Source organism: Thamnophis elegans, chromosome 6 (genome assembly GCF_009769535.1).
Source record: "Thamnophis elegans isolate rThaEle1 chromosome 6, rThaEle1.pri, whole genome shotgun sequence".
Taxonomy (NCBI): Eukaryota; Metazoa; Chordata; class Lepidosauria; order Squamata; family Colubridae; genus Thamnophis; species Thamnophis elegans.
The window spans coordinates 69,409,609-69,430,513 of NC_045546.1; the positions used below are offsets into that span (position 1 = coordinate 69,409,609).

Consider the following 20,905-nt stretch of genomic DNA (forward strand, 5'->3'; position numbering starts at 1 on the left):
CTGGGCAACTTTCCCACTGCCAATAGATGAACACTAGATACAATTTTTTTGTGTACCGAACCCGCAGTAATGCCGACAGCCATCCACCCCTGAATCTAAACCATGTATTACAGTGCATTTTCAGAGGGTAGTAACTTTTGGTTCTTTCCCAGATTAATCTGTTGCTTTCAGTGCCATCACTGAGTCTATAAAATGTTATTCCTTACCAGCGTTATGTTGCCAAAATTATTTTTAGCAATCTATATAAGACATTCTATGTGATCAATAAAGTCCCTGCCCCAGAATCAATAAATAATTAGGTAGTGAAACCAGTTTCAAAATTCTTTTTGTGTGAGCCCTTGTAAATTATATTCTATTGGTATAAAAATTATGTATCTATGTTTCTGTTTTGTTAGTAGCATACTCTTTTTTTATTTAGTTCCCTTTGTTATTCTGCATCACTTTTTTTTTTACTTTCATAGATTTTTTTAATCACCTTTTTCCACAACTTATTTTCCTATGTTTGATATGTACTGTCCTGTACTAAATCTTTTGAGAAGAAAGAAAATACAGACATTCAAACTTTTCAATTTTTATATTTCACTTCAAGTAACAATGAGTCTGTTACTAAATAACCTTACATAAGATTTTTTTCACTGCTGCTTCCTTTATACACATAAACATACAGACCAGTGGTGGGTTGCAGGTGGTATTCCCCAGTACAGGCGTACCGGAGCCTGCCCGGGTATTGTTCTGGTACGGGGCTCCGGGGGGGCCCACCCCTCCACCTGTGCCCTTTACCTGTCCTTTAAAGCCTTCGGCACTTCCGAACACATGCATGGCGTGTACAACGCCTGCATGACACTCCGCTGAGCAACTGGAGCGTTAAGGAGGCCTGTGGAGGTTTCGCTGGAAGGTGTGATGCATGTGCGCGCTGCATGCGTTCATGTGGAGGACACCGGGCGCCGTTGCAACAGTACCGGTTGCAACGGAATCCAGAACCCACCACTGATACAGAGACACTGAATATCTAACCATCATAAAGGAAATCACACCTTTATTTTTATAGCTCAGAAGAAAACAATGGCAAACCTGTTAACCTCATTAGCCTGGTGGAAAAACCCACTAGTCAACCTTTAATCTAGGGAGTCTATCTGGGTTTGTTTTCACAAACCTTTACTTTTTTTATTTCTTAGGTAGAGTAGCCTGAATATAGAAACCAGCCAATAAGAAATGTTTGTCCATGCGTGTAAAAGATAGTAATTGTCAGATTCGTGAATCTGCCATTCTTCAGAGGAAATGGGGGGGGGGGGTTGCAGTGTCTTACATTTATGTGCAATTCTCCTTTAGGTGTATCTTATGTTCTGCATTGCATTCTTGTATAACCTTTCACCTGATTTATAAGATCAGGAAGTGGCGCCTCCACTTCCTGGCTATTTCTCACCTCTTGGGGAATGTAAGGGATGAGTGGTTCTCCTGAATAGGTGCAAACTGGCTGAATCCAACCACTGGCCCAATCCTACAAGATGAGTTCAGTGGTGAGAAAAGTACGGTTCTACACTTGGGTAGGAAAAACCAAATGCACAGGTATGGAATAGTCAGCACTTGGCTCAACAGTAGTAATTGTGAAAGAGATCTTGGTGTCCTAGTGGACCATCACTTAAGTATGAGCCAACATTGTATTGCAGCTGCCAAAAAAACCAATGCAGTCCTAGGCTGCATCAACAAAGGAATAGCATCTACACTGTGAGAACTGATAATATCAAACAGAATAACAGAGTTGGTAGATCTTGGAGGACTTATAGTCTAGCCCCCTACTCAGTCACATGACCACCCAGTCTTGCCTGCCCAGCTGGTCATTAGGACAGAGCACCGGTTGTTAAATTATTTGAATCCCACCACTGTCTATGAGCTTTTTAGAACACAATGGGTATTTCTTGAGCCCCATCATTTTCAGCTATGTAGGTTTGCAGACTCAGAATTCCCTGCCACCTGCCCTTTGCTGGCACAAGGTTGGGAAACACTGCTGAGCCTCCCCAATACCAATGTCAGGCTGTCAAAACTGTAGATCCCCTAATCTTATTTTATTGAAGGTTGCAAGGATTTCCCTCCACCAATTCCCTCATATTTCATCTATTCTCTCAGATTATTCATTCAGCTACAAAACATAAAGACCTGGGTTTTCATAAAATACAATTCTTCCCCACTCTCAAAACACATGCTACGTTGACACCATTCTCAAAGATTTGAAGAGAATTATAGAATGTAAGCAATGGTGGGTTGCCAATTTTTTTACTACCGGTTCGGGAGCACTCCTGCGCGTGGTCATGCACAGAAGCATCCGGGCGGGTGGGCAGAGCCTCTCACCACCACTACTAACACTTCACCCGATCCGGGCCGAACCGGGAGCAACCCACCTCTGAATGTAAGGATTGGTATAACTTTGGCTTAGGAACCATACTTGATTCTTTCCAACCTCAAAAAGTGTAACACTGCAGATACTGCAATAGAAACAGAATAAAATAATCCACATTGGTTGTTAAACTGACAGGACCATTCTAGTTTGAAGTAAACAGCTCTGGTACAAGGCGATATTTGATCATTTTAGGAATGTGACTATCCAGTTACCAATTAAAATTTCTGTATTATAAATGTATTAATTCTACCCAGTTGTTAACGCCTTTACAATATTATACTTTCTATTTTTAAATTTAACAATATATGAACAAGATATAAACTTCCACAAACAAACTTAAAAGGAAAGTTCTCTGTCATCTAGCAGATTAATAAAGTTGCAAACTTTGTTACCCATAAATATTGTCACAAAAAGAGGCAACATACTAATTGATTCCTCAAACAGCAAAACTATTAACAAACAAAAATCATTCATTAATGTTGACCTGTAATTTACTATCAAAGATTTACTATCTTTGCCCATTTCTACACTATAGCTCCTCAAATTGGAAAAATATTTTTTATTTAAAAAGTATTGGTGATTTGTAATTCAATTTATTTTCTATCTGTGCCTAAACCTAACAATTCAAAAACAATATTGTCCCAAGACTAATTCAAATTTATAAACATAGAAATGAGGTGCTGAATAAGATGACAAGGACACCAAGAGTTGGACTCACCTTTTTAGCAAAATCTGGAGGCGCATCCACCCCATTGATAAGTTCCCCATTATCTGCAAAGACAGGAATATTGGGACTGAAAATCATAAGATCGCTCTTGGCACCAGCCTCTGTGCTCACACCTGCCAGGATGTGGCTGTGACGATTGGAATAGGACCAGCTGCCCACTTCACTGGCACAGACCAGGGTGGCCATACCAGGGCCATAAACCATGGGTTCCTTTGTCTTACAGTGGCAACGCAGGGCCACGTAGATGAGAGTGGCCAGCAGGAAGAGGCTGGAAACAGAGCAGATGGCAATGATCAGATAGACGTTGATCGAGTCCACCAGGGGAACAAAGCTCTCCCCTGATCTTTGAACGTTAATATCGGTTTTGATTGTCTGACCACTTGTCACAAGTGAAACACTCAAGGTGGCTGTGGTTGACAATTGAAGTTTTCCATGATCTTTCACAACAACAAGGACACTCTGGATTTTGCTGCCTTCTGAATCATCCAGAGAATATTTGGTACTCACCTCACCACTATACTGCCCCACAGTCCATAGACTATTGCTTTCTTCAACCAGTTCATACCTTAGCCATGCATTGTATCCAGAATCCGCATCCAAGGCATGGATCTTGCCTACAATATGCCCAGGCATCACAGGGACCACTAGAAGAATCAGGTTCTCTTCTGATGATCTTGACACAACAGGTGCATTGTCATTCTCATCCATTACAAAGACTTGAACAGTTGCATTGCCACATAAGGAGGGAAGTCCAGCATCCTTGGCTCTCACCTGGAACTCCAGCAGTTTCAACTCCTCATAGTCCAAGGACTGCAACGCATAAAGTTTTCCATTCTCCGAATGTACAGAGATGTAGCTTGACAATGGCCAGAGCTTCTCATCTATCCAATAGGTGATCAGACCATTCTCAGCTATGTCTGGGTCTGCAGCAGATATTGTGAAGATGTGAGCACCAGGGGGATTGTTCTCCTTCACAAAGACTGTATAGGAGGGCTGTGTGAAAGTTGGAGCATTGTCATTTATGTCACTAATAGGCACTAAGAGGGTCATGCTAGAAGACAGTGGTGGAACGCCTTGATCTTCCACTGTCACAACCATCCTGTACTCAGTCACCTGCTCCCTATCCAAAGATGTTCCAACAATTAGGGAGTAGTAATTCTTGAATGTGGACTCAAGTTTGAAGGGTACTCCAGTGGGCCAGAGGAAACAGGTTATCTGTCCATTGTTGCCAGAATCCCTGTCAGAAGCACTGATGATGGCTACCACAGTTCCTGGAGGGGAGTCCTCTGGCAATGGCACAGAGAGAGAATTCACAGATAATTCTGGAATATTATCATTCATGTCCAACACTTCAATGAGAACTTTACAGTGTCCTGATAATGGAGAGCTGCCTTTATCTTCTGCTACAATTGGAAGTTCATAGAACTTGCTTTCTTCATAATCCAATTTTCCAATCACTCTAATTTCCCCAATATCAGCATTTATGCTAAATAGCTTTGTGACATGTGGAGGTGCTTTATTACTAAAAAAATAAGAGATTTCCCTATTAATCCCCACATCTAAGTCTGTTGCATTCAGAGTAATAACTAATGACCCAATGACTGTGTTTTCTAGCAACTTTACCCTGTAAACAGATTGGTTAAACACAGGAGGGTTGTCATTGACATCCAGCACATTGATGACTAGCTGAACAGTTCCTGTGAGTTTTGGATCACCCCCATCAGTGGCTGTCAGTACTAAATGATGCACAGGGCTCTCCTCTCTGTCAAGAGGAACCTTCAATACAAGAACTACAGATTTACTCTCATCTTCATCATTTCCTGTATCAAGAGCAAAATGGTTGCTTGGGCTGAGCTTGTATGTTATCAAAGCGTTAATACCAATATCTGCATCAGAGGCTCCCTCTAAAGGGAATTGGGTTCCAGATGCTGTTGTCAATTCTGCTACGCTCAGGATCTGTTCCCTGGCTGAAAAGATGGGAGCATTGTCATTCAGGTCTTTGATTTCAACCTCCACATGGAAGAACCGCAGAGGTTTCTCCACAATCACCTCCAGATGAAGGACACAGTCTGCATTCTTGGCACACAGCTCCTCCCTGTCTATCCGGGAATTTACAAACAAGATCCCATTCTGCAGGTTTACCTCAAAATAGTCCTTCTCTCCTTTGGACAGCATCCGGAACATCCGAGGCACCAGCTCACTCACCTCCAACCCCAAATCCTGGGCGATGCGGCCCACAAAGGTGCCATGCTGGGATTCCTCCAGCACAGAATAATGGAGCTGGCCGCTCCCCATTTTCCAGGCGATGTGGAGCAGAAGCAGCTGCAGCAGCCCCTTCGGCCAGGTAAGCATTGCAGACACAACACCAGCAAGCTCTTCTTTTTTTCTCTAAATATCTTGCCTTAAGGGTGTCAGGAGCAGAGCCCACCTACCCCAGCCATACTGGCAATGCATAGGTTGAATCTTGGCTTGTTGAGATTTCTCTGTTGTTCAATATTTCCCTTGTGGATCTGGCTGTCAGGAATGTCGGTCCCTTTAAGGGAGGGGCTCTGCGTTTTCAGTTTCACTTAGAGGGTTTTCTTAGGAAACAGCGACCTCTTGTGACTAAATTTCAAAATGAGAAACTGTGATATTCTTTCCTTAAGACTTCAAGAGCTGTTCCTTCCTGTATCTCTGGTGTGTGGTTTTCCTTCTTTTGGTCTTTAAATATTATATTCATTTAAATCTTATACTGATGCCTTGGTATTTCCTGGCCATGTTTCCCATTGCTCCCAGACCAATGGGGAGAAATTGAGGTAGTTGCAAACAATTTGAATTTGACCAAGATGAGAAACATTGGAACATTAATATTATTGGAACCTTAATTTGAAAGTAATTATGAAAGAAAGACTTGTAATAGTATTTCAATGCTATGAATGCAGAAGTACTTTTCTAGTTTTATTTCTGAGTCTTAGCTGGCTATCCAGCTCTTGAACCTTTTAGACAAATGACAAGCAGGGCAAGTTCCCAAAACTTATGTGATTTCTTAATTGGCTTATTCCTGAAATAGATTATATGTTACAATTAATCTAACCCATGTATTTCATATGATCCCTGTTTAGCTTATATAATTTGTACTAAATCTTTTTAGAAAAAGAAGATACTGAAATTCAATCATTTAACCTTTTTATTTTATTTCAAGTAACTTAATGAGCCTGTCGCTAAATAACCTCACATAAGAATTTTTCATTTTTTCCTTTATGCACACACTTCTACAGACAAGCTGAACATCTAACCATCATAAAGGAATGTGTGCCTTCACTTTTCATATCACAGAAGAAAACAATAGCAAATCTATTAACCTAATTAGCCTGGGGGGGGGGATTCATGAAGTCAGAACCCACAGTACTATTTCCTCTACCGTGGGATCCACAGGTCTTAAAGTTGGAGACTACTGTGCTAGAAGACCACCACTTAAGTATGAGCAGGCTGCCAAAAATCCAATGCAGTCCTAGACTGCATTAACGAATGTATAATATCAAGATCAGGAGAAGTGATAATGCTACTTTATAATGCACTAGTGCACTAGTGAAACCAGATTTCTAATGATGTCCAAATGATGATGACCAAATGATGACCAACTTCTAATGATGACCAAAAAAAACCAAACCCCAGTGTGCAGAGAAGAGCAACAAAGATGATAAAGGGTCTAGAGACTAAATCGTACAATGAACAGTTGAGGAAGTTAGGGATAAATAGCCTATCAAAGCTGATTTTTTTGGGGGGGGGACATGATACAGTAACTGTCTTCCAGTACTTAAAGGGTTGTCACAGAAAAGCGGGGATTGACTTATACTCCAAAGCAGCAGAGTGCAAGGTAAGAAGTAATGGGTAGAAGCTTGTTAAACAGAGGTCCAAACTAGAGGGAGAAATTTTCTGGAATAGCTTTTCGCAGCGTTGTGAATGCTCCATCACTGGAGGTTTTTAAAAATAGACAGACAGCCATTTTTCCAGGACAGTATAAGGTCTCCTAACTTGAGCAGGGGGTTGGTCTACAAGACATAAATATAAATAAGGAAAAAAATTAAGGAAACAGTCAATCCACTAAAGAGAGAAGAGGGCAAGGAAGTAACAGGCAGCAGAGAGAAAACAGAGTTGCTTAACTCATTCTTTGCATCGGTCTTCACGCAAAAAGGAACAATAGTCCAACCTACCAAAAACATAACTGTAAAAGGCAGACTAGAAATAAAAGTTAAAATAAGCAAAAAGATGATAAGAGAACACCTGTCTGATCTTGATGAATACAAATCACCAGGACCTGATGGATTACACCGGTTCAGGCAAGGGAAAAGAGGTTTTAAAAACTAAAAGAGGGGAGAGGGGGGGGAAGGAAGGGAGAAAGAAAGATAAATAAAAAGAAAGAAAGACAGAAAGACAGAAAGAAAGAAAGAAAGAAAGAAAGAAAGAAAGAAAGAAAGAAAGAAAGAAAGAAAGAAAGAAGAAATCTCACTTTTTTATCGGGATTCAGCAAAGTAGAAAAAATGCTGTTGCTTTAAATTGGAACTGAGCATGCCTGTCTGTGGAATTCTGGGAGTTGAAGTCCACAAACCTTAAAGTTGCCAAGGTTGCTTTGCTGGCTGTGGAATTCTGGGAATTGAAGTCCATAAGTCTTAATGCTGCAAACGTTAAATTGAAACCTGCTTTAAATTGAAAAAGGAAGTTTGCAAAATGACATTCAGCAGTTTGTTTCTGGGTCAACTGAACAACAAACTGGTTAAAAGGTAGAATTCTTATCTGGTTCTATGTTTTTGAAGTTTTGGGGTTTGTGCAATATAGGCTTTGTGTTTCTAAAAGAGTTTGGATCATTCCCTGCTTGTGAATGGAGCCAAACTTTATATAGGCTCATTATCTCATTATCTATCTGGCAGGGATGTGGAATGAGCCTTTCTGGGAGTAATATTTTATTGGGGGGGGGGGAATGGTTGCTTCCCACAGAGGGAAGGGAGAAAGAAAGAAAGAAAGAAAGAAAGAAAGAAAGAAAGAAAGAAAGAAAGAAAGAAAGAAAGAAAGAAAGAAAAACAGCACAGCAATTTAGGGCTAGGCGGCTATTCAGAGGTCATCTAGTTCAATCCCCTACTGCAGCAGGAAACCTTACATTGTCTGGATTATTTTGATGCCTCTAACAGAGAAGAAAATTGCCAGAAAGGAGAAGGAGTTTACTAGGACAAGGCTGCCATGTAGAGGAAGATAGAGATAGTCCTTGACTTATGACTACAACTGAGCCCAAAATTTTGGTTGCTAAGCAAGAGCGCTGTTAAGTGAGCTTCAACGCATTTTACCCAATCCATGACATCTCCTGGTGAGTGACATCAAGTTGCTACCCAGTCATATTCCTACCCAGTCACATGACCTCTAAGCCATGCCCACAGAATAGGTCACGCCCACAGAATAGATAGTAAAAAAATTGAAACCCACCACTGGAATAATGGATGGAAACTGATCAAGGAGACATTCAACCTAGCATAGTTTTTCTGACAGTGAGAACAATCAACCAATGGAACAGCTCGCCTTCGGACGTTGTGGGAGCTTCATCACTGGAACCTTTCAAGAAGAGACTGGACTGCCATCTGTCAGAAATGGTGTAGGGACTGCTTGGGTAGCGAGTTGGACTAGATGATCTACAAAATCTTTTCAAACTCTGTTAATCTGTAATCTGTATCTGTACCTCTGAGGTCCCTTCCAGCCCTATGATTCTGTTTGATGTTCTATGTACAAATCTGCCCAATAATACCAGCTGGGTAGAAGCCAAGAAAGACAATCATACCATGAATGCCATGAAGATATTTACAGGTAATAACCAGCATCTTGGATTAAGCAGTTCTTATACAATGTAACTAAGGATGAGTGATTGTCTCAAGAACTTCCCACTCCAGGTAATTGGCATACAACTTGGATTTCTCCTGAGGTGTGCATCTGCCACCAGATCCTTAAGCAGGAGCCGTGAGTCCTACAAATTCCCAAATGTGCTTCAGTCCCAAAGGGTAAAAGACTACTGCTGGTTCTTTATTTACTACCATAACTGAGACTGGAATCTTTGTTGTTGAGTGAAGCAATCATTAAGCTAGACATCATTACACCTTTTTCTTCAACAACGGTAATCGTGGCAGTCATGCAGTTATAGTCATAAAACAATCTTGTGGGTCATCAAATGAAAAGAGACCCTGGTAATGAAAGACAGCATAGTGTCAACTGACAGCACAAGTGTCTCACAGTTTCAGAGCTAAAACTCCCTATTAAATCCAAGCAGAATTTTCAGCCAAAAGCAGAGACACACTTGCATGTGGCTTGTGACAGACCTGTGCCGTATCTCCCAGGGTCTCTCCCTAGGAGGAACTCTGCATTCCATATCTTACTACCAGTTTCTCCACTCTGGGGCTGAAAATCCTCCATGGTTGAAAATCCTGCTTGGCTTTTAGAATGGACCTTTTTCAGCCAGTCCAAGAAAAGAAAGGGAGTCCTCTTGGCCAGTAGTAGAAGCTTGCAACCTTCCCTGCTGGCTTCCCCATTGAATTTCTGGGGAAGCCAGCAGGAAAGATTGAAAATGGTGATAACTTGATCATGGGGCACTTGGCAACCAATGGTAAATGTGAATGAGTTCCAAGCACCCAGATCATAATCACTTGACTGTGGGGTGCCACAACAACAGTAACTTTGGACATAGTCATTAGTCCCTTCCTTACCATCATAATTCTGAATGGTTGTTAAGTGAAGACTGTAAAAAAATGAAACAACTGCAGCTTCAGATTGTCCCCAAATTCTTAGCTAATTAATTTTATCAGGGTTGAGCCTAAACCTTTTTCTCTCCATCCAGTCTCCCACAGCCTTCAGACCATACTGCCTAATCAGTCTGGAGTCATGTTAATAATTAGCTTTTGACATATATTGATGATATCTGACCAGATATCAGAGCATCTCACCCAGTGCCTTCATGTAGATATTAAACCAAAGGGGAAAGAGTATAAAGCAGAGTTCTGAAGTACCCCATCCACTAAGGGCGTCAGATTCAATTTCACCTCTCCTGTCAACACCAACTGAACCCAACCACAGGGAAAAAAGGAGATCTTTGCAACTTGTACCTCCCCAAAACAATTCCTTCAGGCAGGCCAGAAAGGTGCTATGGTTGATGCTAGCAAAATGTAGTGAGAGATCAAGACAAACAGTGTGATTCCAGTAACTACCTTTGAAATATCAGAAGCTTTTTAAAAATGAAAATAGGTAGAGCTCCAGGTTTTAGCTCCTCACAAGCCAGTATAACAAATATTTTGAGGAGCAACTCCTACAGCCACTAAAGGATATAATGTATTGTGTGCTATAGGGTGTAAAGATGCCTCAAACTTGAGAAGAAGCTAATATTGTGTTATTACCAAAGGAGGGTCAAGATGTTCTAAGGATAAAAAATTATACACCAATTTCAACATTAAAACAAGAATTGTAAATGTTTTACTGCAATACTAGCAGAAGGATTGAAGAAATTTCTATAGTCTTACATTCACAAAGGCCAATCTGGTTTTTCGCTAGAAAGACAATTGAGAGACTGTCAGGCATGCCTCCTTCAATATCCAAGAAAGAAAAACCTCAACTCCATATTAATAGAGATAAAGTATTTTTACTAGATATGAAGTGAAAGCAGCTAAAAGGAAAGCAAGATCTGAGCCAGAAAGGCAGGAACATATACATATCAAATGTTTACCCAGCACCTTATCCCCAATTCCCCAACCCAGTGTCTAATCTGCAACTCCCTAAGGTGTCATGTGGGGTGCATCTTCAAACAGCCTCATCAAGTTGGTATGTGAGACAGTTGGCCTTGACCAAGTCCAAACATCAGCCACCAGCATGCACAGAAGATGGTGAGAACAAGACTCCTCCAGTACAATATTATTCCCTTCCCCAATACCATGCCCCCCAGTTCCTATGGCAGCCGATAGTAAGCAAGCATAGCAAAGCAGCTGTAAGCAAGTAACCAAAACAGAGGCTGACATCTGGCCCTCCTTCAGAAAGAGATATCATCCCTGCAGGAAAAGAGATAGGAAAAACAATACAAAATAACAATATAGCATATACATCTATTATAAAATCAAGGCTTATCAAGATAACTGGTGTAGAACTTCTGCAAAAGTCTGGGAGCTCTAACATGAGATTTGTCAATCCATTTAGCCTGGGAAGGGGGGAAATGTTTCCAGGAGACCAAATACTGAATGCGACCCCTATGTTTTCTGGTGTCCACGATTTCTTTAACTTCAAAATGTTGCTCTCTCTCAATAAGAAAAGGGACCAGAGGTGAAGGTTGAAGCGGATGAAAGGAAGAAGTATGCTCTGGTTTAAACAGGTTCACATGAAACACAGGATAAATTCTGCTAAGGTTTTTCAGCATGTCCAACTTCACCGATACCAGATTTATGATTTTTACAATGGGGACGGACCTACATACTTTGGCCCCAACTTCTTCGACTTTTGGGTGGTTTGCAGAAACTTGGTGGACAAAAACACTCTATCCCCAACTTGGTATTCTTTCGGCTTAACCCTTCTCTTATCCGCTTGTCATTTGTGAGCCTGGTGCGCTGCATCTAACGCTTTGCGGGTCATGGCCCAAAACTGCCGAAGTTGATCACTCCATTCAGACAAGGACAAAATTTGCGGTTTCTCCTGATGCAATTCAGGAATTGGCACAAAGTCCTGGCCAAACACAACTTTAAAAGGGGTCATGCCAGTACTACTGTGTACCGAATTATTGTACGCCACCTCTGCATGTGGTAACAGTTCAGCCCAATTATCCTGTTGATAATTGATGAAACATCGGAGGTACTGCTCCAAAACAGAGTTAGTCCATTCACAAGCCCCATTAGTCTGAGGATGGTGGGCGGAGCTTAACCCCTGGGTGGAGCCAATCAATTTCAGGAACTCTTTCCAAAAGAGGGAGGTGAATTGGACCCCCCTGTCTGAAATAATGCATTCAGGCACTCCATGCAACCTATATACATGTGAAATAAACAATTTAGCCAACAACTTTGCTGGTGGGATCTTGGAACACGGCACAAAATGAACCTGTTTGGAAAACAGTCGGTGATAACCCAAATGACGGTATTTCCCAGACTTTCTGGTAACTCGACAATAAAGTCCATTGATATCTTTTTCCATGGGGCCCCAGGATGGGCAACACTTTGGAGGAGACCCTGGGGCTTCCCCAGTGGTCTTTTTGCGGCCGCACAGACGGGACAACTGGCTATGTAGGACTCAATGTCTTTTTTCAATGAAGGCCACCAAAAGTGCCTCTTAATCAGATGCAAAGTCTTTACAAATCCAAAATGGCCCGCCATTCTCAAATCATGGGCCCGTTGAAGTACGACAGGTTTCAGGTCAGCCGGAACATACAGTTTAGCTCTTACCCACACCAGTCCATCTTTCATGGTACATTCATCAGAATGTTCCTTGAACCAGTTATCGGATTCAAGGCCGTCTTTGAGTTTGTTCATTAGGTCCATAGTTACATCCAAGTCTACTGGGCCTTGGCTCCTAGTAATCATTGGTGCAGCAATATTTCTAGCTGGGATGACCAGATGAACCATGCTCAGTTTAGAGCTGTTGTACTGGAGAAGCCTGGACAAGGCATCAGCCATAAAGTTTTCCCTGCCCCCAGGGATGTATTTCAAGCTAAAATTGAACCAGTTGAAGTGTTGTGCCCAACGCACTTGTTTAGATGACAGTTTTTGTGGGGTCTTCAACGCTTCTACATTTTTATGATCAGTCCATACTTCAAAAGGGTGTTTCATCCCCTCCAGGAAATTTCGCCACGTCATCAAAGCCCATCTAACAGCAAAAGCTTCCTTCTCTCATATGGCCCATCTCCTTTCTGTCTCTGTAACCTTACGTGAGGTGTAAGCACATGGTTGCAATTTACCGTCAGTGTTTGCTTGAACTAATACTGCCCCCACCGCCACGTCACTGGCATCAGCCTGTACCACGAATGTCACATCCATATCAGGGTGTTTCAAAACTGGTTCTGCTGCAAAGAGTCGCTTTAATTTCTCAAAAGCGCCTTGACACTCCATAGTCCAGTTCAAAGGCTTCCCTGGCCTAGGTTTTGCTTCTCCTTTAGATTTTAGAAGATTTGTAATGGGCAAAGCGATGTTAGCGAACGAGGGAATAAATTGACGGTAAAAATTTGCAAATCCCAGAAAACTTTGCAATTGCTTGTGGGTGTGAGGAGGCGCCCAATCAGTAACGGCCTGGACTTTTGCCGGGTCCATCTCGATGCCTTTGTAGGAGATACGGTAATCGATCTTCTCCTGATGAAATTCACATTTAGGCAATTTCACATAAAGTTCAGCAGCTCGGAGTTTCTTGAGGACTGAGCTGACCAAAGTCAAGTTTTTCTGTGTAGATAAGGATGTCGTCGAGATAGACTAACACACCCTTGTACAGGTGATCATGCAAAACTTCATTTATTAATTGCATGAAAACTGGTGGCACCCCCTGCAGACCAAACAGGAGTACCCTGAACTGGAAGCATCCCAAAGAACAATTGAAAGCAGTTTTCCATTCATCCCCATTTCCATTCTTTTTTATTGTCCTCATCTTTTTCTAACCTTGTTAGCTGAGGGCTTGGTTTCTTTAGCCGTTAGCATTTTGGAATCCCCAAGATTGATGTTGACCTCTCTCACTGTCTTGCCTCTCTGCCCAGACTTTAATAGGGACTGAATTTGGATGGTGTGAAATACTTGGCCAAATACAAGTTTAAAGTTTATAATGACAGTTATAAACTGTCATTGAAATTGAATTTGGAGAACGAATATGTAAACCAATGCATGATTTAATGGGCAAAGAATCTGTGGTATAATATAATGCTTGAACAATGGGAACACATGTGAACAAAGGTTTGAAATTTACATTGAAAAAAATAAATTGAACTATTTTTTTAATATGATGCACCATTGGTATTTAACACCTAATAAATTGACAAAAATGTCAGAAATTAATTCTAATGTTAAAATGTCAGAAGTTAATGCTTGTTTCTTTTCTCCCCTTCATCCGACATTTCTCTTTCCCCTTTCCCATTTTCCCACTATTTTCATTTCAATTTTATACTCTAATAAGTTTAATGAAATTGTATATTTTTTTTAAAAAAAACCAGTATGAATGCACAACCACAATCCTAGTTCTATCAAAGATCATACACCAGCATAGACAAGCTATGTCCAGGCCAGAAACCTGACTGAAAGAAATCCAAATAATCAGTTGTCCCCAGAACTGTCTAGAATCGTAGCACTAACACCTTCTCGTCCTTCTCTTGGAAACTGGTCCAAAATGGTTGAGTCCATATGAATCCAGTGAAGTTTCACAAAAACAGTGGAAAACACACTGCTATGACTCCTTTCACTTTTGATTGAGTTCTTCGAATTAGTTACTATCTCCCCATTAGTACAATTCAAGGTTGGAATCTCCTTTTGAGTTTGGAGACTTTTTGAAAGATATTCAATTTTCCGTGTCTGTTTCCTTTTACATCTTGTAATACTGCTTCTTTTCTAGAAGTTCCTTGAAATTCCTTGTTAAGTTTGGTCCTGACATCTTTCTCTTTCTTGGCTCTGGCTTCTTTTCTGGGAAATTTCTATTTTTGTTCTATGGAACTGTTCCACAGTACCTCTGACATTCAGGGCTTCAAAGCAATTCTGTTCTACTTGGAAATTTTCTAAGCCATAGAGTCCAATTCTTATTTTCTTCCTTAATTTTTCTAGGTTTGGCATCAGAATATCCATAAGCAGCGCATTCTGCTTGCAAGTTCTATCAAACATTCAAATTGAACATGACTATAAAATTTATTAACCACCTCATTTTCTGCAACCATTTTGGCAGCATAAACATTAATAATTGTCACTTAGATAAGCGATGGCAAACTTCTGATATGTGTGTCAAGGATGATACATCACAACGCCAACTTCTGACAACTATTCTTGAAAACATTCCACATTGTCACACAATTTTTGGAGGCTGTAGAGGTTGAATAAGAATGGGCTGTGCTCTTCCATTACCATTTGATCCTCCAGAAATCATGTGAGAGGTAGGTGCCCAGCCTCTGGAACCTCCAAAAATTGCATGAGAATGGGGCATGGTGTGATTTTTGGAGGCAACAGAGGCTTTAGAAGAGCATTTTCTGAAACCACCTCAATAACAAAGCTTTTGTCTGGAACAGCCTGGACAGGCCACATGGGCCTGTCTACTGAAAGAGAATACTGCTGGAAGGTACATGGCACATGGCAGATGCTTCAAAGTGCTGGGTTGTAGAGAAATCATACTTTCCCCCCAAGTCTTGGACATGTTTGGGACAGTGTGAAGCAGCCTTTTTGAGTGGCAGTGGGGGCATTAGGGTTGAAATTGAAGCCATGTTTAGAATTAAGTGGGGGGAGGATGAATTCATCATATGGATTTATCTTATTTATTTACATAATATAAAGTCTAGTCATTATTATATTACTCAAAATAATCAATGATTAACTACTAAAGTCGTTGTTTCCCTTTGATTTAAATATTCATTTCAGATCTGCTTTCTCTCCCTCCCTCCCTCCGGCTATCCCTTTCCCCCTCTCCTCCTTGGCTAAAGAGAAACAAATTTGGCCACGTAAAGTTGAGAGCCTTGAGATCTACTGCCAAGTATTAGTAAGCCACGAAGGTTTGACTGTTCATATCTGCCTACAGTTTGATTAACTTTTGATAATCTTGCTTTGAATATATATTTCAAGTCAGCTATGGATTCATTGAATTGGCAAGGTATCAAGTTCACATTTAACAAGTTTATTAATCAGAAAGTTGCAGTATATTTTGTCAAATGCTTTGGTGAAATCAGTATGTAAGATGCTCATATCATTCCTACAATTTCAGTAAGTTGATGCAACACCCAGCTGACTTTGGCTGATCTCAAGAAAGTTGAACTGTGAGTACATAGATGGGGGACCAACAAGACATCCCAGGCTTATAAAACAGATGGTGAAGATAAAAAAATAGCTCACAAAACTAAAGAACTGGAAAAGCACATCTATACTGAGAAAATTGTGTGATTAAACAAATAAAGTTCCCATTTGATATATTCTTGAAAAATCCAAGCAGAGTTTTAGTATTTATTCCTTAATTGCTCTATGAGCTTCTCAGAAAACAACAAGAATTCCTTGAGCTTCATCATTTTCAGATATATAGATTTGCAAACTCAGAATTCCCTGCCAGCTACCCTTTGCTGAGAATTCTGGAAGCTGAGGACCACACATCTACAACTTGACAAGGTTGAGAAACACCGCTGATACCAATGTAGTATCAGTACCAATGTCAAGCTGTCAAAACTATAAAACCTCTAATCTTATTTTATTGAAGGTTGCAAAGTTTGGTCTCTAATTTCCTCAAATTTCATATAGTTTCTTGGATTACTCATTCAGCTATATAAGATAAAGATCTGAGTTTTTATATAACATAATCTTTTCCCAGTCCCAAAACACATGCAAATTTGTCACCATTCTCGAAAATTTGAATGATAGAATGTAAGGATTAGAAGGGACTTTGATCAAAATTACTTGATTCTTTCCAATCTCAAAAAAATGTAACACTACAGGTGCTGCAAAAGAAAAAGTACAAAAGGATCCACCTAATGGTTGTTAGACTGCCAAGGCCATTCCGGTTTGGAGTAGATAGGTCTAGTATAATATGATATGTTATCATTCTAGGAGTAGGACTACCCAGGTATGAGTTAGAATTTCTGTACTGTAATTACATTACTACTATCCAATTGTTTACCCCTGTATAATAATATACATTCCATTTCTAAAGTTATGACCAATATATGAAAAAACTTATAAAGATATGTGTATCTGACAGATTAATAAAGTTTAATAAGTTTCCAAACCATGCAGCAGACATAAATATTATCACAAAAGAGGGGTCACACTGAGAATTGATTCATCAAATAACAACACTATCCATAAAAGAAAAATCATTAATAAATGTCTATATGTAAACAAGACAAAAATCAGGGAATAGCTTGGCAGGGCAAAATGATAATATCAGGTGAAGAGCCTACTTATATTCTTTTTATAGCTTCTCAAATTGGTAAAATATTTTTTCTAATATTTGTGCTTTGTAATTAAATTTATTATCAAATTGGTTTCTAAACCTAACAATTCAAAACCAATATTGTCCAAAGACTAATTCAAAATTATAAGCATACAGATAAGATGCTGAACAGATGAGAAGGACTCCAAGAGCTGGACTCACCTTTTTAGCAGAATCTGGAGGCGCATCCACCCCATTGATAAGTTCCCCATTATTTGCAAAGGCAGGAATATTGGGACTGAAAATCATGAGATCACTTTTGGCACCAGCCTCTCCACTCACACCTGCCAGGATGTGGCTGTGACGATTGGAATAGGACCAGCTGCCCACCTCACTGGCACAGACCAGGGTGGCCATGCCAGGGCCATAAACCATGGGTTCCTTTGTCTTACAGTGGCAACGCAGGGCCACGTAGATGAGAGTGGCCAGCAAGAAGAGGCTGGAAACAGAGCAGATGGCAATGATCAGATAGACATTGATCGAATCCACCAGGGGAACAAAGCTCTCCCCTGACCTTTGAAGGTTAATATCCGTTTTGATTGTCTGACCACTTGTCACAAGTGAAACACTCAGGGTAGCTGTGGCTGATAGTTGAGGTTTTCCATGGTCCTTCACAAGAACCAACACACTCTGGATTTTGCTGCCTTCTGAATCATCCAGAGAATATTTTGTACTCACCTCACCACTATACTGCCCTACAGTCCATGGACCATTGCTTTCTTCAACAAGTTCATACCTTAGCCAGGCATTGTATCCAGAATCCGCATCCAAGGCATGGATCTTGCCTACAATATGCCCAGCCATCACAGGGACCACTAGAAGAATCAGGTTCTCTTCTGATGATCTTGACACAACGGGCGCATTGTCATTCTCATCCATTACAAAGACTTGAACAGTTGCATTGCCACATAAGGAGGGAAGTCCAGCATCCTTGGCTCTCACCTGGAACTCCAGCAGTTTCAACTCCTCATAGTCCAAGGACTGCAATGCATAAAGTTTTCCACTCTCCGAATGTACAGAGATGTAGCTTGACAATGGCCAGAGCTTCTCATCTATCCAATAGGTGATCAGACCATTCTCAGCTATGTCTGGGTCCAAGGCAGATATTGTGAAGATGTGAGCACCAGGGGGATTGTTCTCCTTCACAAAGACTGTATAGGAGGGCTGTGTGAAAGCTGGAGCATTGTCATTTATGTCACTAATAGGCACTAAGAGGGACATGCTGGAAGAAAGTGATGGAACACCTTGATCTTCCACTGTCACAACCATCCTGTACTCAGTCACCTGCTCCCTATCCAAAGCTGATCCAACAATTAGGGAGTAGTAATTCTTGAATGTTAACTCAAGTTTGAAAGGTACTCCAGTAGGCCTGAGGAAACAGGTTATCTGTCCATTGTTGCCAGAATCCCTATCAGATGCACTGAGGATGGCTACTACAGTCCCTGGAGGGGAGTCCTCTGGCAATGGCACAGAGAGAGAATTCATAGATAATTCTGGAATATTATCATTCATGTCCAACACTTCAATGAGAACTTTACATTGCCCTGATAACTGAGAATTGCCTTTATCTTCTGCTACAATTGGAAGTTCATAGAACTTGCTTTCTTCATAATCCAGCTTTCCAATCACTCTAATTTCCCCAATGTCAGCATTTATATTAAATAGCTTCATGACATATGGAGGTGCTTTATTACTAAAAAAATAAGAGATTTCCCTATTAATCCCCACATCTAAGTCTGTTGCATTCAGAGTAATAACTAATGACCCACTAGCTGCATTTTCTAACAACTTTACTCTGTAAACAGATTGGTTAAACACAGGAGGGTTATCATTGACATCCAGCACATTGATGACCAGCTGAACAGTTCCTGTGAGTTTTGGTTCACCCCCATCAGTGGCTGTCAGTACTAAATGATGCACAGAGCTCTCCTCTCTGTCAAGAGGAACCTTCAATACAAGAACTACAGATTTACTCTCATCTTCATCATTTCCTGTATCAAGAGCAAAATGTTTGCTTGGGCTGAGCTTGTATGTTATCAGAGCATTAATACCAATATCTGCATCAGAGACTCCCTCTAAGAAGAATCGGGTACCAGATGCTGTTATGAATTCTGCTATGCTCAGGATCTGTTCCTTGGCAGAGAAGATGGGAGCATTGTCATTTATGTCTTTGATTTCAACCTCCACATGGAAGAACCTCAGAGGTTTCTCCACAATCACCTCCAGATGAAGGACACAGTCTGCATTCTTGGCACACAGCTCCTCCCTGTCTATCCGGGAATTTACAAACAAGATCCCATTCTGCAGGTTTACCTCAAAATAGTCCTTCTCTCCTTTGGACAGCATCTGGAACATCCGAGGCACCAGCTCACTCACCTCCAACCCCAAATCCTGGGCGATGCGGCCCACAAAGGTGCCGTGTTGTGATTCCTCCAGCACAGAATAATGGAGCTGGCCGCTCCCCATTTTCCAGGCGGTGTGGAGCAGAAGCAGCTGCAGCAGCCCCTTCGGCCAGGTAAGCATTGCAGACACAGGCACAACACCAGCAAGCTCTTCTCTTTTTCTCTAAATATCTTGCCTTAAGGGTGTCAGGAGCAGAGCCCACCTACCCCAGCCATACTGGCAATGCGTTCATAGGTTTAGTCTTGGCTTAAGATTTCTCTGTTGTTCGATATTTCCCTTGTGGATCTGGCTGCCTGGCATGTCTGTCCCTTTAAGGGAGGGGCTCTGCATTTTCAGTTTCACTTAGAGAGTTTTCTTAGGAAACAGCGACCTCCTGTGACTGAATGTCAAAATGGAGCAACAGACTTTTCTTCTATATTCATGACAGATTTTTAATAATTATCCAGTCTTCATGCATAGATGCATATACATTTTCCATGCAGTACTTCAGTAAATTCATGTCCATACATATAAGAAACTAACCCAAATATAAGAGGTTAATTCCCTGCAGTCAGTAAAAGAGTATTACTAAATATTAGATTAAGCTACCCCATATATTTATAGTTTAGTACTTTTATTTTTATGGACAGGAATGAGACCTGTAATTATCTCTAACTTTTGTGATCTCATGTACTATGAGGGAACAATGAATTGGTTTCAAACCATCTGAGCTAGTTATGAGCAAAATGAAGGATAATAAACATCGGTGCCAAGTTTAAAGTTAAGAGATAAATATGAAATGTCTGTGTTATTTTTTGTTTCTTGCCTAGCATATGGAGTTGTAATAATTCAGATTTTAAAAAAGCAGTGCAACATATGAATTTCCAATGTAAGTAGTTTGATGTCCAAATGAGTCTTTCATTAGGAATATGTTTTAAATTATGAAGCATTCAATAACCATATAAATCTATTCCCTTTTTCCTTGCCATAATAATACTGACATGATACTGACATAATTTCACTAGCAATGCACCTTAAGCAACTTTATTGACAATACCAAGAAGACTATCATTACTCAAAATTTACAAAATTTGCCTTGGATCAATGGATTCTGTATTTTTTTCCTCTTTATGTATATTAAAAAGAATTTTAAAAATGGAGACTAGTTTAAACCATATAAAGTTCAGAGTGCTCTTATTTTCCTGCCACGTAGTGGTCATGGGAGCCTAACCTTTCATATTTGCCTTCAGTCAGATGAGTTGCTGTTAATCAATTTG

The 20,905-nt window shown here is 40.6% G+C and overlaps 2 protein-coding genes across 2 annotated transcripts; both read right to left on the bottom strand.

The window, feature by feature from the left end:
• Positions 1 to 3,005: 3,005 nt before the first annotated feature.
• Positions 3,006 to 5,578, bottom strand: LOC116510784 (protocadherin alpha-5-like). The gene is made up of 2 exons (XM_032220435.1): positions 3,114 to 5,578; positions 3,006 to 3,011 (listed from the first exon to the last, which is right to left on the bottom strand). Exons 1-2 carry the CDS (start codon positions 5,472 to 5,474, stop codon positions 3,006 to 3,008), a joined length of 2,367 nt encoding a protein of 788 aa, XP_032076326.1. The 5' UTR covers positions 5,475 to 5,578.
• Positions 5,579 to 11,699: 6,121 nt separating this feature from the next.
• On the bottom strand, positions 11,700 to 19,845 carry LOC116510785 (protocadherin alpha-5-like). Its single transcript, XM_032220436.1, has 4 exons — positions 17,409 to 19,845; positions 13,057 to 13,531; positions 12,545 to 12,702; positions 11,700 to 11,963 (listed from the first exon to the last, which is right to left on the bottom strand). The coding sequence occupies exons 1-4, from the start codon at positions 19,767 to 19,769 to the stop codon at positions 11,700 to 11,702; spliced, it is 3,258 nt and encodes a 1,085-aa protein (XP_032076327.1). The 5' UTR covers positions 19,770 to 19,845.
• Positions 19,846 to 20,905: the final 1,060 nt, after the last annotated feature.

What these genes read in the sequence shown, in the direction of transcription:
- LOC116510784 (XM_032220435.1), bottom strand. Translation starts at nt 5,474, where the DNA reads ATGCTTACCTGGCCGAAGGGGCTGCTGCAGCTGCTTCTGCTCCACATC.
- LOC116510785 (XM_032220436.1), bottom strand. Translation starts at nt 19,769, where the DNA reads ATGCTTACCTGGCCGAAGGGGCTGCTGCAGCTGCTTCTGCTCCACACC. An exon ending in CTCCAGATTCTGCTAAAAAG is followed by an intron (nt 13,532 to 17,408) that starts GTGAGTCCAGCT and finishes TTATCTACACAG; the next exon opens with AAAAACTTGACTTTGGTCAG. An exon ending in TGAAAGATGGACTGGTGTGG is followed by an intron (nt 11,964 to 12,544) that starts GTAAGAGCTAAA and finishes GTTTTGGAGCAG; the next exon opens with TACCTCCGATGTTTCATCAA.